Raw genomic sequence first — 22,585 nt, forward strand, 5'->3', positions numbered from 1 at the left:
TACCCACTCGGCTAGCCCGGTCGGCTTCAAGCAATGTATTTTTGCATAAATCCTACTTCTGGAACTGTGCAGCTTCTAAGTGGTAAACCCCTTTAACAAAATACACAAAACATATATAAATCTTTAAACATTATATTATATAATTACATTGGTTAATATTTAATATACTTTTAAACAATTATGTTTAAAATTATATGAAATTACTAATATCACAAATCATTAACTACTATCTGCTTACCTGAGTGACATAGAGAATTGTTGTGAAAAAGGATGCAGCACATAGGGCAGCAAGAAACACATTATGACCTCTGAATCTGTTCTTGATGAAATGGCTGTATGATTCTTTAAGAGATGTAAGAACTGTTGCCATCAATCTCACCTAATTCACCACAAGATTATTTTTAACAAAAAATTACTGATAACACCAAAAACAAGGTTAAAAATAACAATAAAATAGGATACAAACAAATTAAATAACATATAGAAGAAATTATATAAAGTAAGAATTAGTCTGGTAGGATCCCACCTTGTCAGGAATCATTAGGAGGGCCCTAAGTAACCATACATAGTTTAGCAAAGAATCACAGCCACTCAAAATTTAGAAGTTACTAAAATTCTGCTCTGCACTGTTTGAATTTTTTATTTTCATTCACTGAGGCACAGAGAAGATAAAACTGTCATAGCAAGTTTTGCATACTTTTCTGAGTACTTTCCAACATATTCCTTCTGATTTCAACAATATAATGTAAACTAGACACATTAAGAATTACATGCTTCATTTCCATTGAATTGACCCCAAAGCACTTAGCCAGTCTGGCGTGTTTGATACGTCATCATTTGTTATCATCAGTCTTACTTATTATTATTATTATTAGTAGTATCTTACTTATTATTATTATTAGTAGTAGTATCTTACTTATTATTATTATTATTATTACTGCTCTTATATTATTTCTCCACGATTGGGAGTTCCACCTCTTGATGGGTATTGCTACCAAGTACAAAAACTTAAATAAGTTCAAGGCAGAACTAGATAAGCATTTGGAGTGAATGGATGTATTTAAGTTTTTGACCTCCACTATGACAGATTTAAGTTTGTTCCAACTATCAACAACGCTGGCTAAAGGCAAATTTCCACACATCTGTTCTACAATTGTCTTCCCTCGATTTCAATTTATTTATTTATTTTGAATGCATTTCTAGTCAGGATCCTTGGATTTGACTTGCTAATAGCACCAGGCCTTGAGACTGACTAACTCAAGGTACTGAGGAGGCAATCCACAACTACAGAAAGCTGATCTCGAACACCGCACACAACACTCTCCATTGATTATCACTCTGTCTTCTTCCACTCTCAGCCATCCTTTTATCCATTGTAGCAACTTGCCCTTAATGCCATGCTGCTCCCGTTTGTACAGTAGTCTTCCGTCTGAAACAGTATCAAAAGCTTTCCTAAAATCCAAGTATATGATATCAAAATTATATTTTGCATCCAGTTCCTTTGTGACCACATCATAGAATCCAATCAAATTTGTCAGACAAGACTTCCCCCTAACAAATCCATGCTGTGTCTGAACTATAACTGCAGTCTTGTCTAGATAACGCTGCAGTGCTTCTTTAAAAATTTTATATATTAAAATATATTAAACTTCAACTGCTGTTTCTCAGCCCATCGACCCAATTTTTCCTAGATCTTGTTGCAGTAGCTCACCCTGATGAATATCATTAACCAACCTGCCAACCTTTGTATCATCTGCAAACTTAGACATTAAGCCTGATATATCTTCATCAATATCATTGATAAATAATGAAAACAACAATGAACCCAGATCTGAATCCTGGGAACTCCACTAATAACATTAACCCACAAAGAACAGTGCCCATTGATAACCACTCTCTGTCTTCTTCCACTTAACCATCCCTTTATCCATAGCAGTAACTTGCCTTTAATGCTACACTGTTCTAATTTGTACAGCAGTCTTTTAGGTGTAACAATATCAAAAGCTTTCCTGCAATCCAAGTATACGACATGAAAATTATTTTTCACATCCAGTTCCTTGGTCACTGCATCATAGCAACCTATCAAATTGGTTAGACAATTCAGCCCCCTTAACAAATCCATATTGTGATTGCAATATAATTGCATACCTGTCCATATGATCCTGCATTACTTCTTTACTTCTTTAACCAGTGATTACTTCCAGTGATTAACCAGCAATAACCTGCATTACTTCTTTAACCAGCAATTCCATTATTTTCCCTGGGACATTAAGCTAACAGGTCTGTAATTACTCATGTCACCTTTTCATTCCCCTTTATGAATTGGGGATACATTTGCACATCTCTAGTCCATAAGGACCACCTTTGAATCCAAGGATGCTCTCATAATTATGGCTAAGGGTTTGCTTACCTCCTTTGCTGCCTCCCTTAATATAACTGGATAGATTCCATCCACCCCAAGTGCTTTTTTTTTATGTCCATCTTCAATAATTTCTTCTCCACTTTCCTTTCAGTTATCACAGTCATGTAGGTCCTCATTAGAGTTTGATAAACTTCTAGCATCCCCTTCCCTAAAGAATTCCTAATGTGTAAATGTAGATGCAAAAGACCTATTCAATTTGTCTAAAACCTGATCAGTGTTATTTTGGTTTTAATTTTATATTTGTATACTAAGTCTGGTCAGTGTAGTCAATAATTATTAATATATGATGTGCATAAATCTACATGAAGAAAGTTTTGTGGAACCATAAATCATATATTGCTCTCAGACAAATGTACCTGTACATTCCTAAACCTCATGGGTGATTTGCCAAATTTAGGAAGTTTTTTTGGATACCTGGCCAACCATTAAGTGAGGTCTTGTTGCAAAGTATGCAAGGTCCTTAATGAAACAAGGTCCTTAACATGAAATGGTCAGCTACCTTCTACTTGTAAATAATAGAAGTCTTTAGAATAATGAGCTCTGAAATTTCACTGAGCTTATTTCTGCACTGCATGTCAAATGCAAATAACAAACATCTGCATTTTCATTTATACATCTGTGCTCTCATTCCATCCTCAATAATATTTGCATAACCAATGATTTGCATAAAATGTACTTCTTCATTGGTGTCCAATATTTTGGTAACATATTATGTGTTTCAACACAGTAATTCAAAAACAATTATTTTGTGTAATATCACTGCAATGTGTAACAACTTTGATCTTCTTACAGTAAGACTATAATAGCTCACTTTAATTTTTTATTTTCTTTAATTTAAAATTGCTTTTATTAGAATAAAGATTTAAAGATGTAAGCATAAGAAATAGTGCAGATGTAAAGTTTGTGCACTTCTGAGAAAATGTGTACTTTTGAAAATATTAGAGGAAATAAGACAGTTACTAATGGCTTTTTAAATATTATCTAAAATAAACAAATAAAGCAATAAACATATTTATTAGTTTTTTTTTATTAGTAATGACGGTGGTGTTTTATTTAATATGAAATTTTAAAACAGAGATGTAATTTACAAAGAATCATTATCATTAGATTTAAAAATTTTTAAACTTTCTTACCATTTTAGAACGATCCTTTTCATCTGCAGCATTTTGAAATAAGAAATATTTATTTATAAATTTCTATAAAACTAAATGCTGTATCAAATATATTATAAATATATTTAAAATGTATAATAGTTGCTAATAATTCTCATATGAATGCAACTGCAATTCGCATGAATGCAACTGCATCAATTCCATTAATTGTTTTCAAACCATAAGATTGATCATCCTCACTTTTTGTTTTGAAATGGGTAGATCTGAAATAATGACAAATTAGAATGACACTATGGAACTGGGCACTTATTATACAACTGAAAGTATCTGGTACTGTGTAATTATTTTTAGTGAAAAATACTCAACTGTTTGAGTATACCAATAGAATTTACACTTTATTTTACTACACAATTGATAATTAATTTATTCTGTGAAAAAAAAAATAATAAATAAAATAATTAATTAATTATATGACATTAAATTTTATGTTACAGGATTTCTGCCAATCCCTTGATCAAAGTCATATCATTCACAGCTGATACTTGGGAGTGGGGGCTTAGAGGGGAACAGGTATCCTGTGTGTTATCAGACACTCAGCCTAAAACACTGATGGATCCAATATCTCTCTATTACAGAAGATTTAGGAGAAGTCCGGTTGGCCTGCCTACCTAAAATCCACTCATGCACACCTTCTCAATGGAAAGCCCTGTTACGTCACTTAGGTGGCAACGAACGTGTAGAGTGGTTCTCTTCAAGACGCCTGGTCAGCGTGAAGAGGAAAAGACCAAACCCTCCAGCAATGAGAGCACAACAATACAAATGGCCCTCAGTCCCCAGCAGCTTTCACTCTCCCTCTTACGGCAGCGAGAGGATCAGAGTGGAAGCAGAGGGTGCTAAGAATCTCTGGGTACGACCAGGCTGCCATGCACGGAAATTGAACCTGGCATGTTATAACGTACGATCACTCATCGGTGAAGACAGGATATTAGAGCTGGAAAAGGAATTAGAAAATGTGAATTGGAATATCATTGGTTTGGCTGAAACAAGAAGAAGAAATGAATCACTTATAAGTTTATCAAGTGGAAATCTCCTGTACACTAATGGAAACAGTGAAAGGAGTGAAGGTGGAGTTGGGTTTCTGGTCCATAAAGATTTTAAAAACAACATTTTGGAATTCAAAAGTACATCACCAAGGGTGTCAAGACTAATACTCAAGATTTCTAAGAGGTACAAGCTAAAGATTATAATGATTTATGCACCAACATCGAGCCATGATGATGAAGAGGTTGAAGAAATGTACACTGAAATTGAGAGTCTTCTAGATGAGCAGAAAACCCACTACACTATTATTATGGGGGACTTCAATGCTAAGGTTGGAAAAAGGCAAAACAGCGCAGAAAGAGGAACTATAGGAAATTTTGGAATTGGTGAAAGAAATAAAAGAGGTGAAAGACTTGTGGAATTTGCGAAATCTCAAGGAATGTCAGTAATGAACACTTTTTTCAAGAAAAGGGTGAACAGAAAGTGGACATGGAAGAGTCCAAATGGATTAACAACTAATGAAATCGACTTCATCCTCACTAACAGAAGATATATTGTGAATGATGTTACCGTCCTGAATAAGGTAAATGTTGGAAGTGATCACAGAATGGTAAGATGTACACTTGATATAGATGTAGGAAAGGAAAGGAAAAAACTGACTTGAGTAAATAATACAAAGGTCTTTGAAATAACAGAGGAGGAGAAAAAGCAGTATGTACTGGAACTTAAGAACAAGTTTGAGCTTCTGCAGACTGCTCAGGACCAAGATATGGACGAGGAATATTACAACTTTCTGAAAGTGATAAAGCCCAAGAAACCTATAGGGAAACAGAAATCCAAAGAAGAAAAAATTAGTCAAGAAACACTTGTCATGATGAACAAAAGACGACAAATGAAGAGCAAGAAAAACACTGACAGGGAGAAAATTGAGTATACTGAGTTATGCAAAGCCATTAGAAAGAGACTCAGAGAGGACATAAGAAGATTTAACACAAGAAAAGTAGAACAAGCATTAAGGGAAAACAAAGGATTTAAATCAGCAGCCATGAGCAGTAATACAGAAAGACAAATGATACTGAAACTGAAGAATAGCGATGGTGTACTTATAAATAGCAGAGAAGGCATAATTCAAATAGCAGAAGACTACTATAGAGAATTATACAAGGAGCGAGGGAATGATACCAGCAGTGGGGAAGATGGATTGCAAAGTAGCAACACATACGACATACCCGATATTCTTCCTGATGAGGTAGAACATGCATTGAAGAAAATGAAGAATCGGAAAGCCCCGGGGGAAGATGAAGTTACTGTAGAGTTGTTAAAATTGGGAGGGAGAGACATAACACAAAAACTGGCAAGGCTCTTCACAAAGTGCATTAGAAAAGGTGTGATGCCTAAGCAGTGGAATAATGCAATCATAGTTTTGCTGCATAAGAAAGGAGATAAATCAGAAATTGGAAATTATAGACCAATTAGCTTGTTATCCCATATCTACAAGTTGTTCACAAGGGTCATTACTAACAGATTAAAAAGAATACTTGATGAGAATCAACCGAAAGAGCAAGCTGGCTTTAGGACAGGATTCTCAACTATGGATCACCTTCACGTAATATCACAGCTAATGGAGAAAGCAAGTGAATATAAAACACCATTATGCCTGGCATTTGTGGATTATGAAAAGGCATTTGACTCCATACAGCATAAGGCAATGTTTCGGGCACTGGAAAGACAAGGCATAGATACTCCATATATTATGATTTTGAAGAAAATATATGAGAGTGCTACATCCTTTATTAGACTAGACAAAGACAGTAGCAAATTTAAAATCGAGAAAGGAGTTCGACAAGGAGACACAATATCTCCGAAGCTGTTTACTGCTGCCCTTGAGGAAGCTTTCAGAAGATTAGACTGGTCGCAGAAAGGAGTCAATGTGAACGGAGAGTACCTAAACCATTTACGATTTGCAGATGACATTGTGGTCATAAGCCACGATCCCAAAGAATTAGAGGAAAATCTTAATCAGTTATGCACAGTTAGTAAGGATTTTGGACTAAAGATGAATATGGCTAAAACAAAAGTAATGATGAACAAGTATGCCACGGAAAGGGAAATAATGATTGAAGGAGCAGTAATTGAAAAGGTGGAGTCATATACTTATCTGGGACAAGTTATTAGCTGGAATAATGATAAATGGCTGGAAGTCAAGAGAAGAATAAATTTTGGATGGATAGCATTCAGGAAATATAGTCACATACTGAAGAGCAATATCCCAGTTTGTCTGAAACGTAAAATAATGAATCAATGTATACTCCCCACCATGACTTATGGAAGTGAAACTTGGGCACTCACCAAAAGAATGGAAGAGAAGCTAAGAACTACACAGCGAAGAATGGAACGAATTATATTGGGAATCAGACTGTTAGATAAGAAGAGAAACACATGGATTAGGCAGCAAACTCAAGTAAAGGACATTCTTATCAAAACTAAAGAACTAAAATGGTCTTGGGCAGGACACATAGCTCGAAGACATGATGACAGATGGACTAAGAAAATAACAGAATGGTACCCAAGAGGAGCTAGAAGAAAACCTGGAAGACAAAGGCGGAGATGGATAGATGAAATTCATGAGTTTTTGGGTAGTAAATGGATGGCCAGTGCTCAAAACAGAAAGAAGTGGAAAGTTGCTGGAGAGGCCTTCATCCTGCAGTGGATTGAAAATGGCTGATGATGATGACTTGGGAGTGATATTCATGTGATCAAGAAACTGGCAGAAATTCTGTACCTTAAAGCTTAATTTTTCAATATCTAAATATGTTTTAATTACATAAGTATCAGGTGAAACTTAATAACTGTATTTCTGATTCTAAACCATTAAGTCTGTTTTTTACATTGCTATTCATTCATTCAAAATATTGCGGGTGCTAATCTAGTACCTTGCTTTCTACATTAGAGCACTTGATTTTAATCAATATAATTTTAGAGCTAATGCGTTTCAAGTATATAAATACATATTAATTATGTACAAGCAGTGCTAAAGCATTATTTCTGTACGTAGCTAAAAATGAAAACTACATTTGTAATAAAAGCATTAAATGTCTCATTGTGAAGAAAATCACCAGGAGTTTCTTCAGTATTGCATTAAAAATAACAAGCATTTATTTTTTCTATAACTTGATTAACTAGCCATAATACGTATAGTTAAAATGCAAATAATAATAGTAAGGCAAGGTTTCAATCAAACCTTTATTTATTTTGCCTGAATTCAGCAGAAAACTTTTGTATGGCATTCATGAATTATTACTTAAGACTCGAAACTGCCATTTTTATACATAACAGATTGACAAAAGTTCTGTGAAATCTCAATAGAGCAATACTGTTTGGAAGAGATTTTGAGGATTTGAGCCTCCACACTTGCAGCAGGCTTTTAAACACAGAATCCAATTACTTCTAGTACCACATGAATAAGAGCACTAACTAAGTAGCTGATATGCCAAGGAATAATGAACAGGGCAAACCAAACCACGCATAGTTAAAATGTTAAATTAATAAGGATAGCACTCAGGAGAGAATGCAACGTGGCAAAGGTTTCAAATTGGAGAAATAGTCCACCTCGAGCAGTCAGTAAAATCAATGTCTCTGATACTAATGTCTCTGATAATGTATGCCACGTAAATAATGTCCTGGTCCAAGGTGAATGAACGGCATCAATAGGTTCATGGACAGATATGAATCACTGGAAGATGATCCGCAAAGCAAACAGCCTGCAGATCATTAAATGAAGGAACTGTCAAACAGGTAAACGAGGCTGTGCATTTTGATCATTAGCAGTGACATACGATGCAAGAAAGCAAGTGTATATAGCATCAGCCAAAAAAAAATTCCCATTTCACCCATCCATTCATTGAAAAAGTTTATCCAGTTCTTCCTAGAATTTATTTAAGCTATCAACATCCACAATGACAGATGGAAGTTTGTCCTATCAGCATTGAGCTTTCTCAAACCATTCATGGCATTACACACCTCAATCAAATCACCTTGCAGGTGCCTGTCTCCAGATGCTGCAATTTGCAGAACTGGAGCATTTCTTTTTTCCTTCACCAATCTCGTTGCCCTTCTCTGTAATCATTCCAGCAGCTCTACATCCTTCCTAAAATGAGGCCTACAGACCTGTATGCATTACTCAAGGTGTGGTCTGACTACTGCCTTATACAAATGGATAACCACCTCCTTATCCATGCTAGCAAAATTCCTGTATATCATTGATAAAACCCCATGAGCTGCTCTGACAGCCTGTCTGTGCTGCTCTGAAAACTTCATATCTTACTGCACAATTCCCCCAGGTCTTTTTCATTCTCCACTACCCTGAGTTAGTACTGCACAATTGGTACTACACTCAGGAGTGTTATGCATATGCTGTATTTGCATTTGTCAATGTTAAACTTTAGTTGCCACCTCTCAGTCCATCTCCACTTCCACTTCACCCCTCTGTTCGTTCGAAATACCTGTCCAGCTGAGCCTTAAACTTATTTAGGCTATCAACTTCCACGACAAGGGATGGAAGTCTGTTCCACCAACCAACCACCCGCTGGCTAAAGGCAAATTTCCGCACGTCTATCCTACATCTGTCTTTCCTCAATTTGAATTTATGCCCTCTCAGGTGATTATTCTGAGCGAGAGGAAGAATCCCATCAGCATTGATCATGCTCAAACCATTCAAGGCTTTATACACCTCTATCAGATCACCTCGCTGGTGCCTAGTCTCCAGACACTGTAATTTACAAAACTTAAGCCTTTCTTCGTAAGAGCACCCCTCTGTTCCATTCACTAATCTTGTTGCCCTTCTCTGTACTCGTTCCAGCAGCTCTACATCCTTCTTGAAATGAGGCCTCCAGACCTGTATTTAGCAGTCAGTGGCTTGAACCCCAGTCTACTCAAAGAGCGTGTGCTACTGCATTCCCGCTCCTGACCACACGGCTATGGAGGCCTCTCCGTAGCAGTAATGTGCCTTTAATTCCACATTGGTCCAGTTTGTACAGCAGCCTTCCATGTGCTACAGTATCAAAGGTTTTCCTGAAATCTAAGTATATGATGTCAAAATTAATTTTTGCATCCAGTTCCTTGGTTATTGCATAATATTCTCTTGATAAATCCATGCTGTGATTGAAGTATAATTGCATGCCTCTCGAAATGGTCCTGGATTACTTCTTTAATCAGTGATTCCATTATTTTCTCTGGAAGAACAGACGTTAAGCTAACAGATCTGTAATTACTAATATCACTTTTTGGTCCTTCCCCTGAATCCAAGGATGCTCTCATAATTATGGCTAAGGGTTTGCTTACCTCCTTTGTGTCTCCCTTAATATAATTGGATAGATTCCATCTTCCCCATATGCCTTTTTTATGTCCATCCTCAACAATTTCTCCACTGCTTTCTTTTCAGTTATCACAAAAGTCATTGAGATCTTGAAGGACAGGGTGGATGCCCTCAAAGGATTAAAAGTGAGGGGCCCATCAAACTCTCAGCTGCCCACACCAATGCCAGAGCTTGCACTTGGTCATCACGCAACACAGTGGCAGCCCCCAAGGCAGAATGCGCTGATCCCAAAGGAACTAGTAGTTGTTGGTGACTCTATTGTCAGGGAAATGGGAAACATGCTTTGTAAAAAGGATAGGTGGAACAGGACAGGGTATGTCTGCCAGCGGCAAAGGTTCATGACGTTGTAGAGCGGATATCATCTTTTAAGGGCACAAAAGGTGATATAGTTGTACACGTTGGCACTAATGATATTAAGAGTAGGAGACCGGCAGAATTACTTAAAAAGTACAGGTCACTGTTGAAAAAAAGCCATGAATTAGGCTTGAATTTGAAAGTGTCTGCAATTCTGCCCAGACACGATAGGAGGGAGCATATGATGAGAGCCCTGTCGATCAATTCGTCCCTGGAAAGACTGTGCAAGGCTCAAGGGGTAGAATTTTTTTCAGCCTGGACTGTACTTGTTAACAGGAGAGATTGCTTCTACAGGAATGGGATACACTTAAATAGAAAGGGTGCAAGAATGTTTGCTGATGCTATCGAGGCAGTGTTAAGTGGGTCGGAAAACTGCTAGATTGGGGGGATACAAGGATTAACAGTAGCCACTGGCAGAGGTGAAAGTGATTCTTGCATTGCTTCTATTGGAATGAGCCGCAGCCTGGAAAATAAGATGCAGGATATTTCAGAGACTGCTGGGAATCATTGGGGTACAAGTAAACACATGGGTAGTGTTACGGTAGCTAAGAAAAAGAACAGGTGCATGTATACTTGCATGTACACCAATGCTAGGAGTTTAGTAAATAAATTTGATGAATTTGAGGTATTGCTCAAAACATCAAAGGCAGATATTGTGGGGATTTCAGAGACGTAGTGTCACACAGATATAAGGAATGCAGAACTAGAATTGGGGAAGTACAATGTCTACATAAAGGATAGACAGGATAGGAAGGGAGGAGGGGTTATGCTATTAGTTAAGAAATACATAAAATCCAAGGAAGTGAAGCCAGTCGACATCGCTGGACAGTGCAGTGTCGAGTCAGTTTGGTGTGACATAAGCATTGGGAGATCAAAATTGAGAGTAGGAGTGTGCTATAGGCCTAATGACTCTGATGAGTATAATAAGGAACTGTACAGGGAAATAGAGTGGGCCAGTAAATCAGAGAGTCTTATAATGGGAGATTTTAATTTCCCAGATATTGACTGGAATTTGTGAGTTGGTCACTCACACACTAGCAAGGCTTTTGTGGATTTATTCGATGATTGTTTTCTACATGAGCATGTTCGGGAGGCAACTAGAGGGAGCAATACTCTTGATTTGATTATCAGCAGTGATTCTTCATGCATTAAGAATCTGCAGATAAATGAACCACTAGGTGGCAGTGATCACAGTGTGCTGAAGTGGGATTTACTCAAAGAGGTAACTACCATTAGGGGTAAAGGGAAGGGTTATTGCTTTCGTAAAGGCGACTATGATGGACTGAGACTGTATGCAAATTCTATACAGTGGGACCAACTGATGATGTTACCAACAGCAAATTCAAAATGGGAAGCATTCACAGAACTTATCTTGGCAGCTACTAGGCTTTACATACCAAGAAATATTGTTCAAGGTTTAGGCCTAAGTGGATGTCAGATGAACTAATGAGACATATGGCAGAGAAGAAAAATGCATGGGATACATACAAATTAACACGTGACACAGAAGCCTATGATAGATACAAGTTGATCTGTAACCAAGTTACAAAGGAGGTTAGGCAGGCGAAGGCAGATTACGAGAAATCTTTGGCAAGGGATGCAAAGAAAAACAGCAAGGAGTTCTTTACTTATGTAAACTCTAGAAGGAAGGGGATGAATCAGATTGGTCCACTTGATATCGATGGTTCAACTGTTCATGATCCTGCTCAGGTAGCTAACAAACTAAATCAATATTTTGCATCTACATTCACACATGAGGAGTTATTCAGCGAGGGGAATGCCAGAGGTGTATTCAACTCTTTCTAGAGAATCTTGTAATAACTGAGAGTAAAGTGGAGGAGAAATTGTTGAAGATAAATACAAGAAAGGCACCTGGGGTGGATGGGATCTATCCAGTTATATTAAAGGAGGCAGCAAAGAAAGTAAGCAAACCCTTAGCCATAATTATAAGAGCTTCCTTAGACTCAGGGGAAGTACCCATGGACTGGAGATGTGCAAATGTGACCCCAATTCACAAAGGTGGATCAAAGGGCAACACAAGTAATTATAGACCTGTCAGTTTAACTTCTGTTCCCGGAAAATTAATGGAGGCACTAAAGAAGCACTGCAGGATCATCTAGAGAAGACTTCAGTTATAGCTGAGACACAGCATGGTTTTGTTAAGGGGAAGTCTTGCCTGATTACCAATTAGAGATGCTGGAACGAGTACAGAGAAGGGAAACAAGATTAGTGAATGGAACAAAGGGGTGCTCTTACGAAGAAAGGCTTAAGTTTTGCAAATTACAGTGTCTGGAGACTAGGCACCAGCGAGGTGATCTGATAGAGGTGTATAAAGCCTTGAATGGTTTGAGCATGCTCAATGCTGATGGGATTCTTCCTCTTGCTCAGAATAATCACCTGAGAGGGCATAAATTCAAATTGAGGAAGATCAGATGTAGGATAGATGTGAGGAAATTTGCCTTTAGCCAGCGGGTGGTTTGTTGGTGGAACAGACTTCCATCCCTTGTCGTGGAAGTTGATAGCCTAAATAAGTTTAAGGCTCAGCTGGACAGGTATTTCGAATGAACAGAGGGGTGAAGTGGAAGTGGTTATTTTTTATTTATTTTTTTTTTTATTTTTTTTTTTGGCTAATGCTGCATAAGCTTGCTTTCTTGCATCAAATGCCTCTACTAATGCTAACCACACTCTGTCTTCTTCCACTTAACCATCCCTTTATCCATAGCAGTAAAAAAAGTAAAGGGAAACTGCAGCCATTATCAACCCACTGCAGGTTGAAAGCCTCCTCAACAATTCATGCTAAGGGAAATGGACCGTAATCTGCCACGCTGGTCCAGTGCGGGTTGGCAGATTGACTGTATTTAGCAGTCAGTGGCTTGAACCCCAGTCTACTCAAAGAGCGTGTGCTACTGCATTCCTGCTCCTGACCACACGGCTACGGAGGCCTCTCCGTAGCAGTAACGTGCCCTTAATGCCACATTGCTCCAGTTTGTACAGCAGCCTTCCATGTGCTACAGTATCAAAGGCTTTCCTGAAATCTAAGTATATGATGTCAAAATTATTTTTTGCATCCAGTTCCTTGGTTATTACATAATATTCTCTTGATAAATCCATGCTGTGATTGCAGTATAATTGCATGCCTCTCGAAATGGTCCTGCATTACTTCTTTAATCAGTGATTCCATTATTTTCCCTGGAAGAACAGACGTTAAGCTAACAGATCTGTAATTACTAATATCACTTTTTGATCCTCCTTTAGGAATTGGGGCTATATTCGCTCATCTCCAGTTCAAAGGTTCTTCCCCTGAATCCAAGGATGCTCTCATAATTATGGCTAAGGGTTTGCTTACCTCCTTTGTGTCTCCCTTAATATAACTGGATAGATTCCATCTGCCCAATATGCCTTTTTTATGTCCAACCTCAACAATTTCTCCACCGCTTTCTTTTCAGTTATCACAAAAGTCATTGAGCTCCTCATTAGAGCTTGATAAACTTCTGGTATCTCCTTCCCTAAAGAATTCCTCGCGTGTGAATTTAGATGCAAAATACCTATTCAATTTGTCTGCAACTCGAGCAGGGTCATCAACAGTTAACCCATAAGGGGCAGAAAATGTGTATCTCTCCTCCTTTTTCAGGGTTTTACCATGTAATTGCCATATATTCATCAACTCATCACCAATATGCCCCTGCTCAGATATTACTACCATGACCATACATCACTCCATTAGCCGGGCAAGATTGGAAGCCTACACACAACAATTTGGTTGTTCCTCCTAATACCATAAATCAAGCCACACAGATCAAGAGATCTGCCAGCCATTTACAAGTCAAATCCAGCATTATGGTCGGGAACACAAACCTCTGATCAGACTAAAAATGTTTCTTAATAAGACTGTTTGTGATTTTAACATATAAGACACCAGAGGCATAAGTGATCATTGATATGAATAAACATTCATAAATCAGATAAAGATAACTCCCCTTAATCTCCCACTTAACTCAAACTCTTCAAATAAGTCTCCACATAGGTCTTAATTTTGTTATTAAGGTGCTTAACATGCTCGGTAAAGAAATGCTCCCCTGAGCATATCCCAAGATACTTTAACATACACACATCTAAGAGAAACATCCTTATACTTAATGGGGGGATAACCTCATCAAACTGACTATGACCTTCAGCAACATTATCAGATTTCATCCTAGATGCGGTAAGCTTATGCAACACAACCGCCAATCAAGCAACTGACCTAAGGAGCCAAAGCTCTATCCAGAGTCTCTTTTCTGTATCGTTCATACACAACAAACACCAAGTCTTCCATATAAGCAACCATATCCACATTCCCCTATGACTAGCTCCAAAAATTCATCTACTACTATGTTCCATGTGGTCAGCCCCTAGATTCACCCCTATGAGCATCCATGCTGTGCAGAGTATGTCTCCTTAGCATAGCTGGCTTTAAACTGAACACTTCTATCAGAGAATTAATATCTCTGGGCCAACTTCTAGGCCTTCAGGGGATACAATCCCACCAAAAGGCATCAAATGCACCCTTAAAATCTATGAACAGGCCCAAGGATACTCATTAACTAAACTATGTTACCTATAAATGGCACCCTCCATAGGTTTTCCTTTTCTAAATCCAAAACTGTTTGGTGGAGAACAAATTCATAACTTCATGGCTAACAAAAAAAAAAAAAAAAAACACGTAATAACAGACACTCGTATATCTTGCCTAAATGGGTAAAAGGGCAATTGTACAGTATTAAGCTGACTCATTCACAGACCTTTCCAGGTTCTTATGATTACTCTCAAAACTGCCTTTTTTCCACAAAGGGAAACAAACATCCTTGCCTTAGACAGTTGTTATATACATCCAGCAATAGCTGCACTTTATAATTTAAACCTCATGGTGATCAGCCCCCCCCCCCCCCCCCAGATTCTTGGCTATCCTTAACCAACTCTAGTCTGCTTCCTTTGATGGGGAGAGGGAGATTTCTCTATCTAAGGAGTTGTAACTCATTATCACTGACTGTATTTCTGTGCTCCTCTGATTCAATTTCCCTGTTGTTGTTAGGTAACAAATTTCTCAGTACTATGTGGATTGAGTCCAACTATTTGATTCCCTCATCCCGAACTATGGATATCACATCATTAAAATATATCTTGACAGAAATCACCTTATGTACACTACACCAAGGAACTAAATTTATCTGGAATTTTACAAAATCTTGCCAAGACTGCATCTTAGGAGTTTATCAACTTGCTCTAAGATCATCTAAAGTCCTGATAGCATCTTTTCTTCTATCTATTAAATCAAAAAGCCCCAAACATCTACAGCACTGAAAATCTTTCATGCATACTTCAAATCCTTTCTTAATCTAGACAATTCAGCTGACCATCAAGGCACACCCAAAAGACAATGCTTCTTCGTTTTCATAGAATAAACAGAAACCTTAATTAAGACCTCTTTCTCTTTCTCTCTCTCTCTCTCTCTCTCACAGAGAGAGAAAGAGAGCTTTCTGACAGAATTATTATGTTCGGCATTATAAGACTCCCAGTCACTACATATTACATTGTTCAGTACCTCAAGTCTTAAATCTCTCCCTTAATAATAGAAGACCTTTTATTATCAATCAATAATCTATTCATCATGGTGAAACAGATATTGAACATGATACATCTGTGGTCACGGCGCCTCTGTAGCCAAGTGGGCAGGAGCAGCAGTGCATAGTACACGCTTCTTGATTAGACCGGGATTCGAGCCCATGACCACTGCATATCCCCGGAGCAATATGGCCTTAGTTGCTAATGCTCCTAAAAAGCAAATAATAACATAATAACTGTGATCACTCATAAACCTTCCAATTCCTAATATTCCTCATGACAGGAGAACCAAAAGTAAAATCTATAAAAGACCCTTCATAGAAGGTCAGCAGATGATAACTTCATTACCCACTCCCCACTCTATGGCAGGGAGAGGGGAGAGAGAGACTCCTCAAAGTCAATATTTCTATCATCAAAACTCTCTCAACTTCAGAGCACAGATAACAGTATATTTTTTGCGTTGATCATTATAAATAACATTGCAACATGAACAAATCGCACTAAGTACCTTAGCAACCACTAGTAACAAAAGCGGAGCCAATAAGTAAAGAAACAAAATCTAAAAATAGTGAATCAGTAATGCAGTGATAGTTATTTAGCTTTCAGGTTTTTCTGGTACTGTGATATGAGATACCCAGTTACCCAGAGTGCTTCATGTATGGAGTAAAGTGAAAATCAATATGATAATACCAGCAAAAAGAAACATTTATAACATGGCACCCTTCTCTGGGATGTAAGCCACTTTAGTTGATTGAGCAGAATAAAATCTACACTACTTTGTCTGTACTTTATGCAATGCCCAGGAAACAAGTTACAGCAGGAATTACAAAGTCGCAAGAATTTCTCCTTAGAGGCTTGGCTTAATGAATAAAATGATATTAATGACCACACTTAATTCATTGTCAGCATAATATAATTGCTGGTTTTACTGGCATAATACACTGATGCATCAGCATCTTAAGACATTTACACCAATATGTTATATTATGTCTGCAGGAGAGTGTTTTAAGCCATTTGCATGCTACACAGGTTGAAAACCTAGAATAGCTCATATTCCCTCTGCTTGTGATCAGTTAAATACAGCTTCAATGGGATGAGCCTTTAAGAATTCCTCCACTTGCCACAAGGATTCAAACTAGAACTCTCCAAATGAGTGACAAGTGATGAAACAACTATGCAGTCATGGAGGTCTTAGCAGGAGGAATATCAACAGTGACATAATCTAAAGCAGCAGTTCCCAAACTTTTTTTTAGTCACGGAACACTTTTCATATTACAACATATTCAAGGAACACTAACAAAACACAAGTTTAGCAGGATCCAAAGAACTGTTTGCTAATATTTTATTACATACGGGATGCACTGTACACTGTATATTTCCAACACATGTAAAGCCGAAATTCAAATAACTGTATCATACTTTCACTTTGGTCTTTTATTAGTTGATTCCCGTTTTTTAACTTCGGATTTTTTGGGAATAAAAGGCTGCGATTGTTCATCACTTTGAAGTGTAACAATATTGTGTTTGTTTTCATCGACCACAGTTGCACTACTGGAAGTACTTTGCTTCTCGTTTTAAACTTCCTTTTTTCAACTACAAATCCATGGTCACATATTTTAATAATGATATTTCGAAATATTGATAATTATCAAAAAAATTTATACAAGGAAGTGAGTTTAGTTATGATATCGGTTCACTTCCCCCTCTCCCTTAACTCCAGGCTAAATCGCATACGAATGGCATATTAGATCGCTACATTGCTACTTTTTCTTAGATGTCATTACCTCTACACATACTTCTCTATGCAAAGCCCGCCAAAATAAAGTGTGCCGGGGCCTATTTGATTATTAGTCTATGCCAGTATATTAATAAACAGAAAAAAAAAAAAAAGTCAAAAATTATAATGATAAAAAAGTGGTGTACACTACAGATTTGCAAAATTTCTTTATTTTATTTTATTTTATATTATTTTTTTAATTATTAATTACGATTTTTCAGGGAACACAGTTTGGGAAACGCTGATCTAAAGCAAAATTTTCTTTGGCAAAGAACTTTCTGGGCAATGAGGGAGCCTGGATGAAAGACAGCTATTTCAAAAATGATTTGGAATGTATCAGTATTTAAGCTAATGTAACCATGTCAGTGACACAGGAAGTGAAACATTTTGTGGCTACAATTCAGTCAATTCAGATATTAGGCAAATTCTAAGTGGAAAGAATTCAAGGAATTAATCGAGGAAGCTACTAAAAAGTTTCATATCTATTAAGAAAACAGGCGAATCACTGTTACCATTCCATACACCTTTGTTTCTAGGCCGGTCCACAGGGGCTGCCCTCAGGGTTCTGTCCTGGGCCTTGATGAATTCCTTAATTTGGATATCCCAAATGTTAAAACCCAGGCATATGCGGATGACCTGGTTCTGATGCTGCAGGCTGACAGCCGGGCACGACTAGAGACCACAGCAAACCGGGCCACTAGCGACTTGCAAAACTGGGCTAGTGCAAATCTCCTTACTATCTCCTCAGATAAAACAAGTTCAATACTTCTAAAAGGATTCCTTGACCCTAGAAGACCTCTGCAGATTAAGATAAACAAGAAAACCATAAAGTTGCTAACAGAAATAAAATACCTCAGAGTGATACTTGGCAGAAACTTTAGCTTCACGCCACATCTCTGCTACCTGAGAAAAAAAATAAGAAGATATGCGAGCCTACTGGCCAGAGTCACTAGAAAAGACTGGGGCCTGAAGAAGAGGGCGGGCCCTTAGAATCCTCTATAAGGCATTCTTTACCCCAGCACTGGCCTATGCAACTGGGGCCGGGTACACAAAGACTAGCGCAGCTGTCAACAAGAAAAAACTGGAGATGACACACCGATTGATATTACTCATAACGACAAGAGCTTGCTGCACTGTGAGCATCCACGCGCTCCAGGTCCTGATGGGAAGCCTTTCCCTGGACTTGGAGATTGCGTGCTGGGGGTTGCTGTACCAACATTCCAAAGGAAAAATAGTCTCCCATATAGGATTCACCACAGACCCAGCAAACTCCAAAACCATGGAGAACAGACAGATTTTACAACACATGAAATCACTATGGCAAAATCGCTGGAACTTTACTAACAAAGGCTACATTACTAAGAAGTTTATACCAGATGTCGGACAACTTTATCCACTCTCCCCAGCCTGGTTTTCGCCCGAACTCAAAACCACCTACCTACTGGACATGGATCATTTCGAAAGAAGCCATATGACTTTGGAATCTCAGCTACTTCGCGGTGCTCCTGTGGACAAGAGGAGTCCTGGGAGCACCTGGTCTACGAGTATGACCACTACGAGGACCTCAGATGTCAACTTTACACCAAGATTCACTTGCTTCTTAGAAACCAGGAGGACATCGTTCAGCAAGAGGAAGAGACCTACAAAGCCTTCATACTTTTTGCGCAAAATCTGTTCACAAGACAACAGACCCTCCCCTCCCCTTGAGGAGGTACAAATCCATGAATAGGACAATATCAATCACGAGACAACAGCCAACCTTCAATGGCCCAGAGTAATGGAAACACAACTAAGACTGTGACTCAACTTGGTCAAAGACACCACACAAGACCAGAAGAACCAACCTCATCTTGCCCTGTTGGGCACCTGGACTAAAGGACATCCAAGGTGGTCATATGACTCAACATACACTGTTTCTCTCTTGAATGGTGATTTCTTTCCCCTCTCGTGGGGAGTGGGGGCTTTGCTCCCCACTCCTCCTTTTCCCTCTGGCGGAGAACGGGCCTGCTCCACTACAATTGCAGGGCCATCCTCTCTATCAGGCCCTTACTTCCTTTTCTTCCCTCCAGTCTTCAGTCTTCACACCCCCTTTACTGTTGACTTTCACAGCGTTTTCAGCCCTATGCATCCAAATTTAACTACATTAAAATTTCTTGCCCGACCCATTTAGGCAGATAGAAAATATTATTTCAGAGGACAGCCCCTCGCAAGCTTCTAAATTATTCTAACAAATGCTAAGAACTAACAGCGAGCGGCACTTTTTTTTTTTTTTTTTCAGTTCTAACCACTGAAACCCCAGGAAAGTAGGTGGCAGGACCCGCCAGAGTAATATATAGTAATATAACACCCAGAGTAATACAACACCCAGCTGGCCTCCCCGTGGCGAGGTATAGTAATGTCGGGTCCCATTAGGGGCCCGGCAGCTAACAGGCCGGATGAACAAGGGCACAACATGCTACATAGCACATGACCCATATACTTTTAAATCCCAGGCTTCTCCGATACAGTGTACATACGTGGAGATGGGAGAAATCCCAGGAGCCTTTAGACCCAAATATACCTATACCTAGTAAGAAATATTGTTCAAGATTTTGGCCTAAATGGTTATCAAATAAACTAATGAGACTCATGACAGAGAAGAAAAATGCATGGGATGCATATAAATTATTAGGCAACACAGAAGCCTATGGCAGATATAAGCTAGTCTATAATCAAGTCACAAAGGAGGTTAGGTAGGCGAAGGCAGATTACAAGAAATCTTTGGCAAAGGATGCTAAGAAAAACAGCAAGGATTTCTTGACTTATATAAACTCTAAAAGGAAGGGGATGAATCTGATTGGTCCACTTGATATCAATGGTTCAACTGTTGATGATCCTTCTCAGATAGCAAACAAACAATGAGTATTTTGAATCTACATTCACACATGAGGAGTTATTAAGGTTTGAAAATGGCAGAAGTTATCAAATTGTAGCAGGGTGCTTAATGATTTTGTAATAACTGAGAGCAAAGTGGAGGAGAAATTGTTGAAGTTAAACATAAGAAAGGCACCTGGGGTGGAGGGGATCTATCCAGTTATATTAAAGGAGGCGGCAAAGGAAGTAAGCAAACCCTTAGCCATAATTATGAGAGCATACTTGGACTCGGGGAAGGTCCCAACAGACTGGAGACTTGCAAATGTATCCCCAATTCATAAAGGGGGATCGAAAGGTGACACGAGTAATTACAGACCAGTTAGTTTAACTTCTGTGCTGGGTAAAATAATGGAGTAACTGGTTAAAAATACATTGCAGGATCATCTAGACAAGATTACAGCAATAATTCGGACACAGCATGGGTTTGTTAAGGGAAAGTCTTGTCTGACAAATTTGATAGGATATTATGATGTGGTTACAAAGGAACTGGATGCAAAAAATAATTTTGATATCATATACTTGGATTTCAGGAAAGCTTTTCACACTGTTGCACATGGTTTGTTTGTTATTTGGTTTTTAGGAGCATTAGCAACTAAGGCCATATTGCTACGTGTTGCACATGGAAGACTACTATACAAATTCGAGCAGAATGGTATTAAGGGTAAGTTGCTACAATGGATAAAAGGATTGTTAAGTGGGAGAAGACAGAGGGTGGTAATCAATGGGTGCTGCTCTTCGTGGACCAATGTTATTAGTGGAGTCCCACAGTGTTCGGTGTTGGGTCCACTGTTGTTTTGTATATTTATCAATGATATTGATGAAGGTATATCAGGCTTAGTGTCGAAGTTTGCAGATGATACAAAGGTTGGCAGGATTGTTAATGACAGTAATGGCAGTGTGCTACTGCAACAGGATCTAGAAAATTTGGGCAGATGGGCTGAGAAGTGGCAACTGAATTTAACCTTGACAAATGCAAAGTACTGCATATGGGTTGAAGTAACCCCAGAGAAACGTACCAACTGTGTGGTACTACACTTAAGATGGTAGAAAATGAAAAAGACCTAGGAGTAATTGTGCAGTCAGATATGAAGTTTTCTGAGCAATGCAGACAGGCTGCCAGGGCAGGTCTGGGATCTTGTCAATGATATATAGGAATTATGCTAGCAGGGAAAAGGAGGTGATTGTCCCTCAGTATAAGGCAATGGTCAGGCCAAGCCTTGAGTACTGCATACAGGTGTGGAGACCTCATTTTAGGAAGGATGTAGATTTGCTTGCATCACATGCCACTACAGTAGTAGTGGCATGTGATGCAAGAAAGCAAGTGTATGAGCTTATGCAATATCAGCCAAAAAAAAAAAAAAAAAAAATCACACCATTCCCTCCAAATGCCTGTCCAGTTCCTCCTTAAATTTATTTAACCTATCAACTTCCACAACGACAGATGGAAGTTTGTTCCAGCAATTAACCACCTGCTGGCTAAAGGCAAATTTCCGCACATCTATTCCACATCTGTCTTTTCTTAATTTGAATTTATGCCCCCTTAGGTTCGTAATCTGAACAAGTGGAAGGATCCCATCAGAATTCAGCGTGCTCAACCCATTCAAGGCCTTATGATGCTGCATAAGCTCATATACTTGCTTTCTTGCATCACATGCCACTACTACTACTATTTCAAATATCTGGATTGATTGAACTCTCCATCAATTCAGATATTCAAAACATCTGAATCAGATCTTTCTTGCCATAATGCTCTTGTTGCCAGAATTTTGCTTAAAGATCTTAAGAACATGTGCAAGTGCTCAATGGATTTTGTAAAATTTCAATGTTATTGTCCATCAATTCCCAATTTTTTTGTGGGTCTGTGCAAGGAAATGGAGTCAGAACACTCTCCTACTTCATATTGAGGTGCAGTGTGTTTCATGCTGGAAAATTTTGACTTGTGTTTTTCAATTCTGTAAGTAGGTGCAAGGATTTTCAATACGTCAAAAATA

The 22,585-nt window shown here is 38.4% G+C and overlaps 1 protein-coding gene across 1 annotated transcript in view; it reads right to left on the reverse strand.

Annotated features, from left to right (window-relative positions):
• The window catches only part of LOC150085148 (sodium-dependent dopamine transporter-like), a 176,652-nt gene that overhangs the window by 54,968 nt on the left and 99,099 nt on the right, over nt 1-22,585 (reverse strand). The window contains exon 8 of the mRNA XM_090373849.1: nt 239-379. Coding sequence (XP_090229975.1) covers nt 239-379 — 141 coding nt within the window. The remainder of the gene's footprint in view (nt 1-238; nt 380-22,585) is intronic.

The sequence above is a fragment of the Mastigoproctus giganteus genome, chromosome 5 (assembly GCF_048544385.1).
Source record: "Mastigoproctus giganteus isolate SK-2022 chromosome 5, ASM4854438v1, whole genome shotgun sequence".
Lineage (NCBI taxonomy): Eukaryota > Metazoa > Arthropoda > Arachnida > Uropygi > Thelyphonidae > Mastigoproctus > Mastigoproctus giganteus.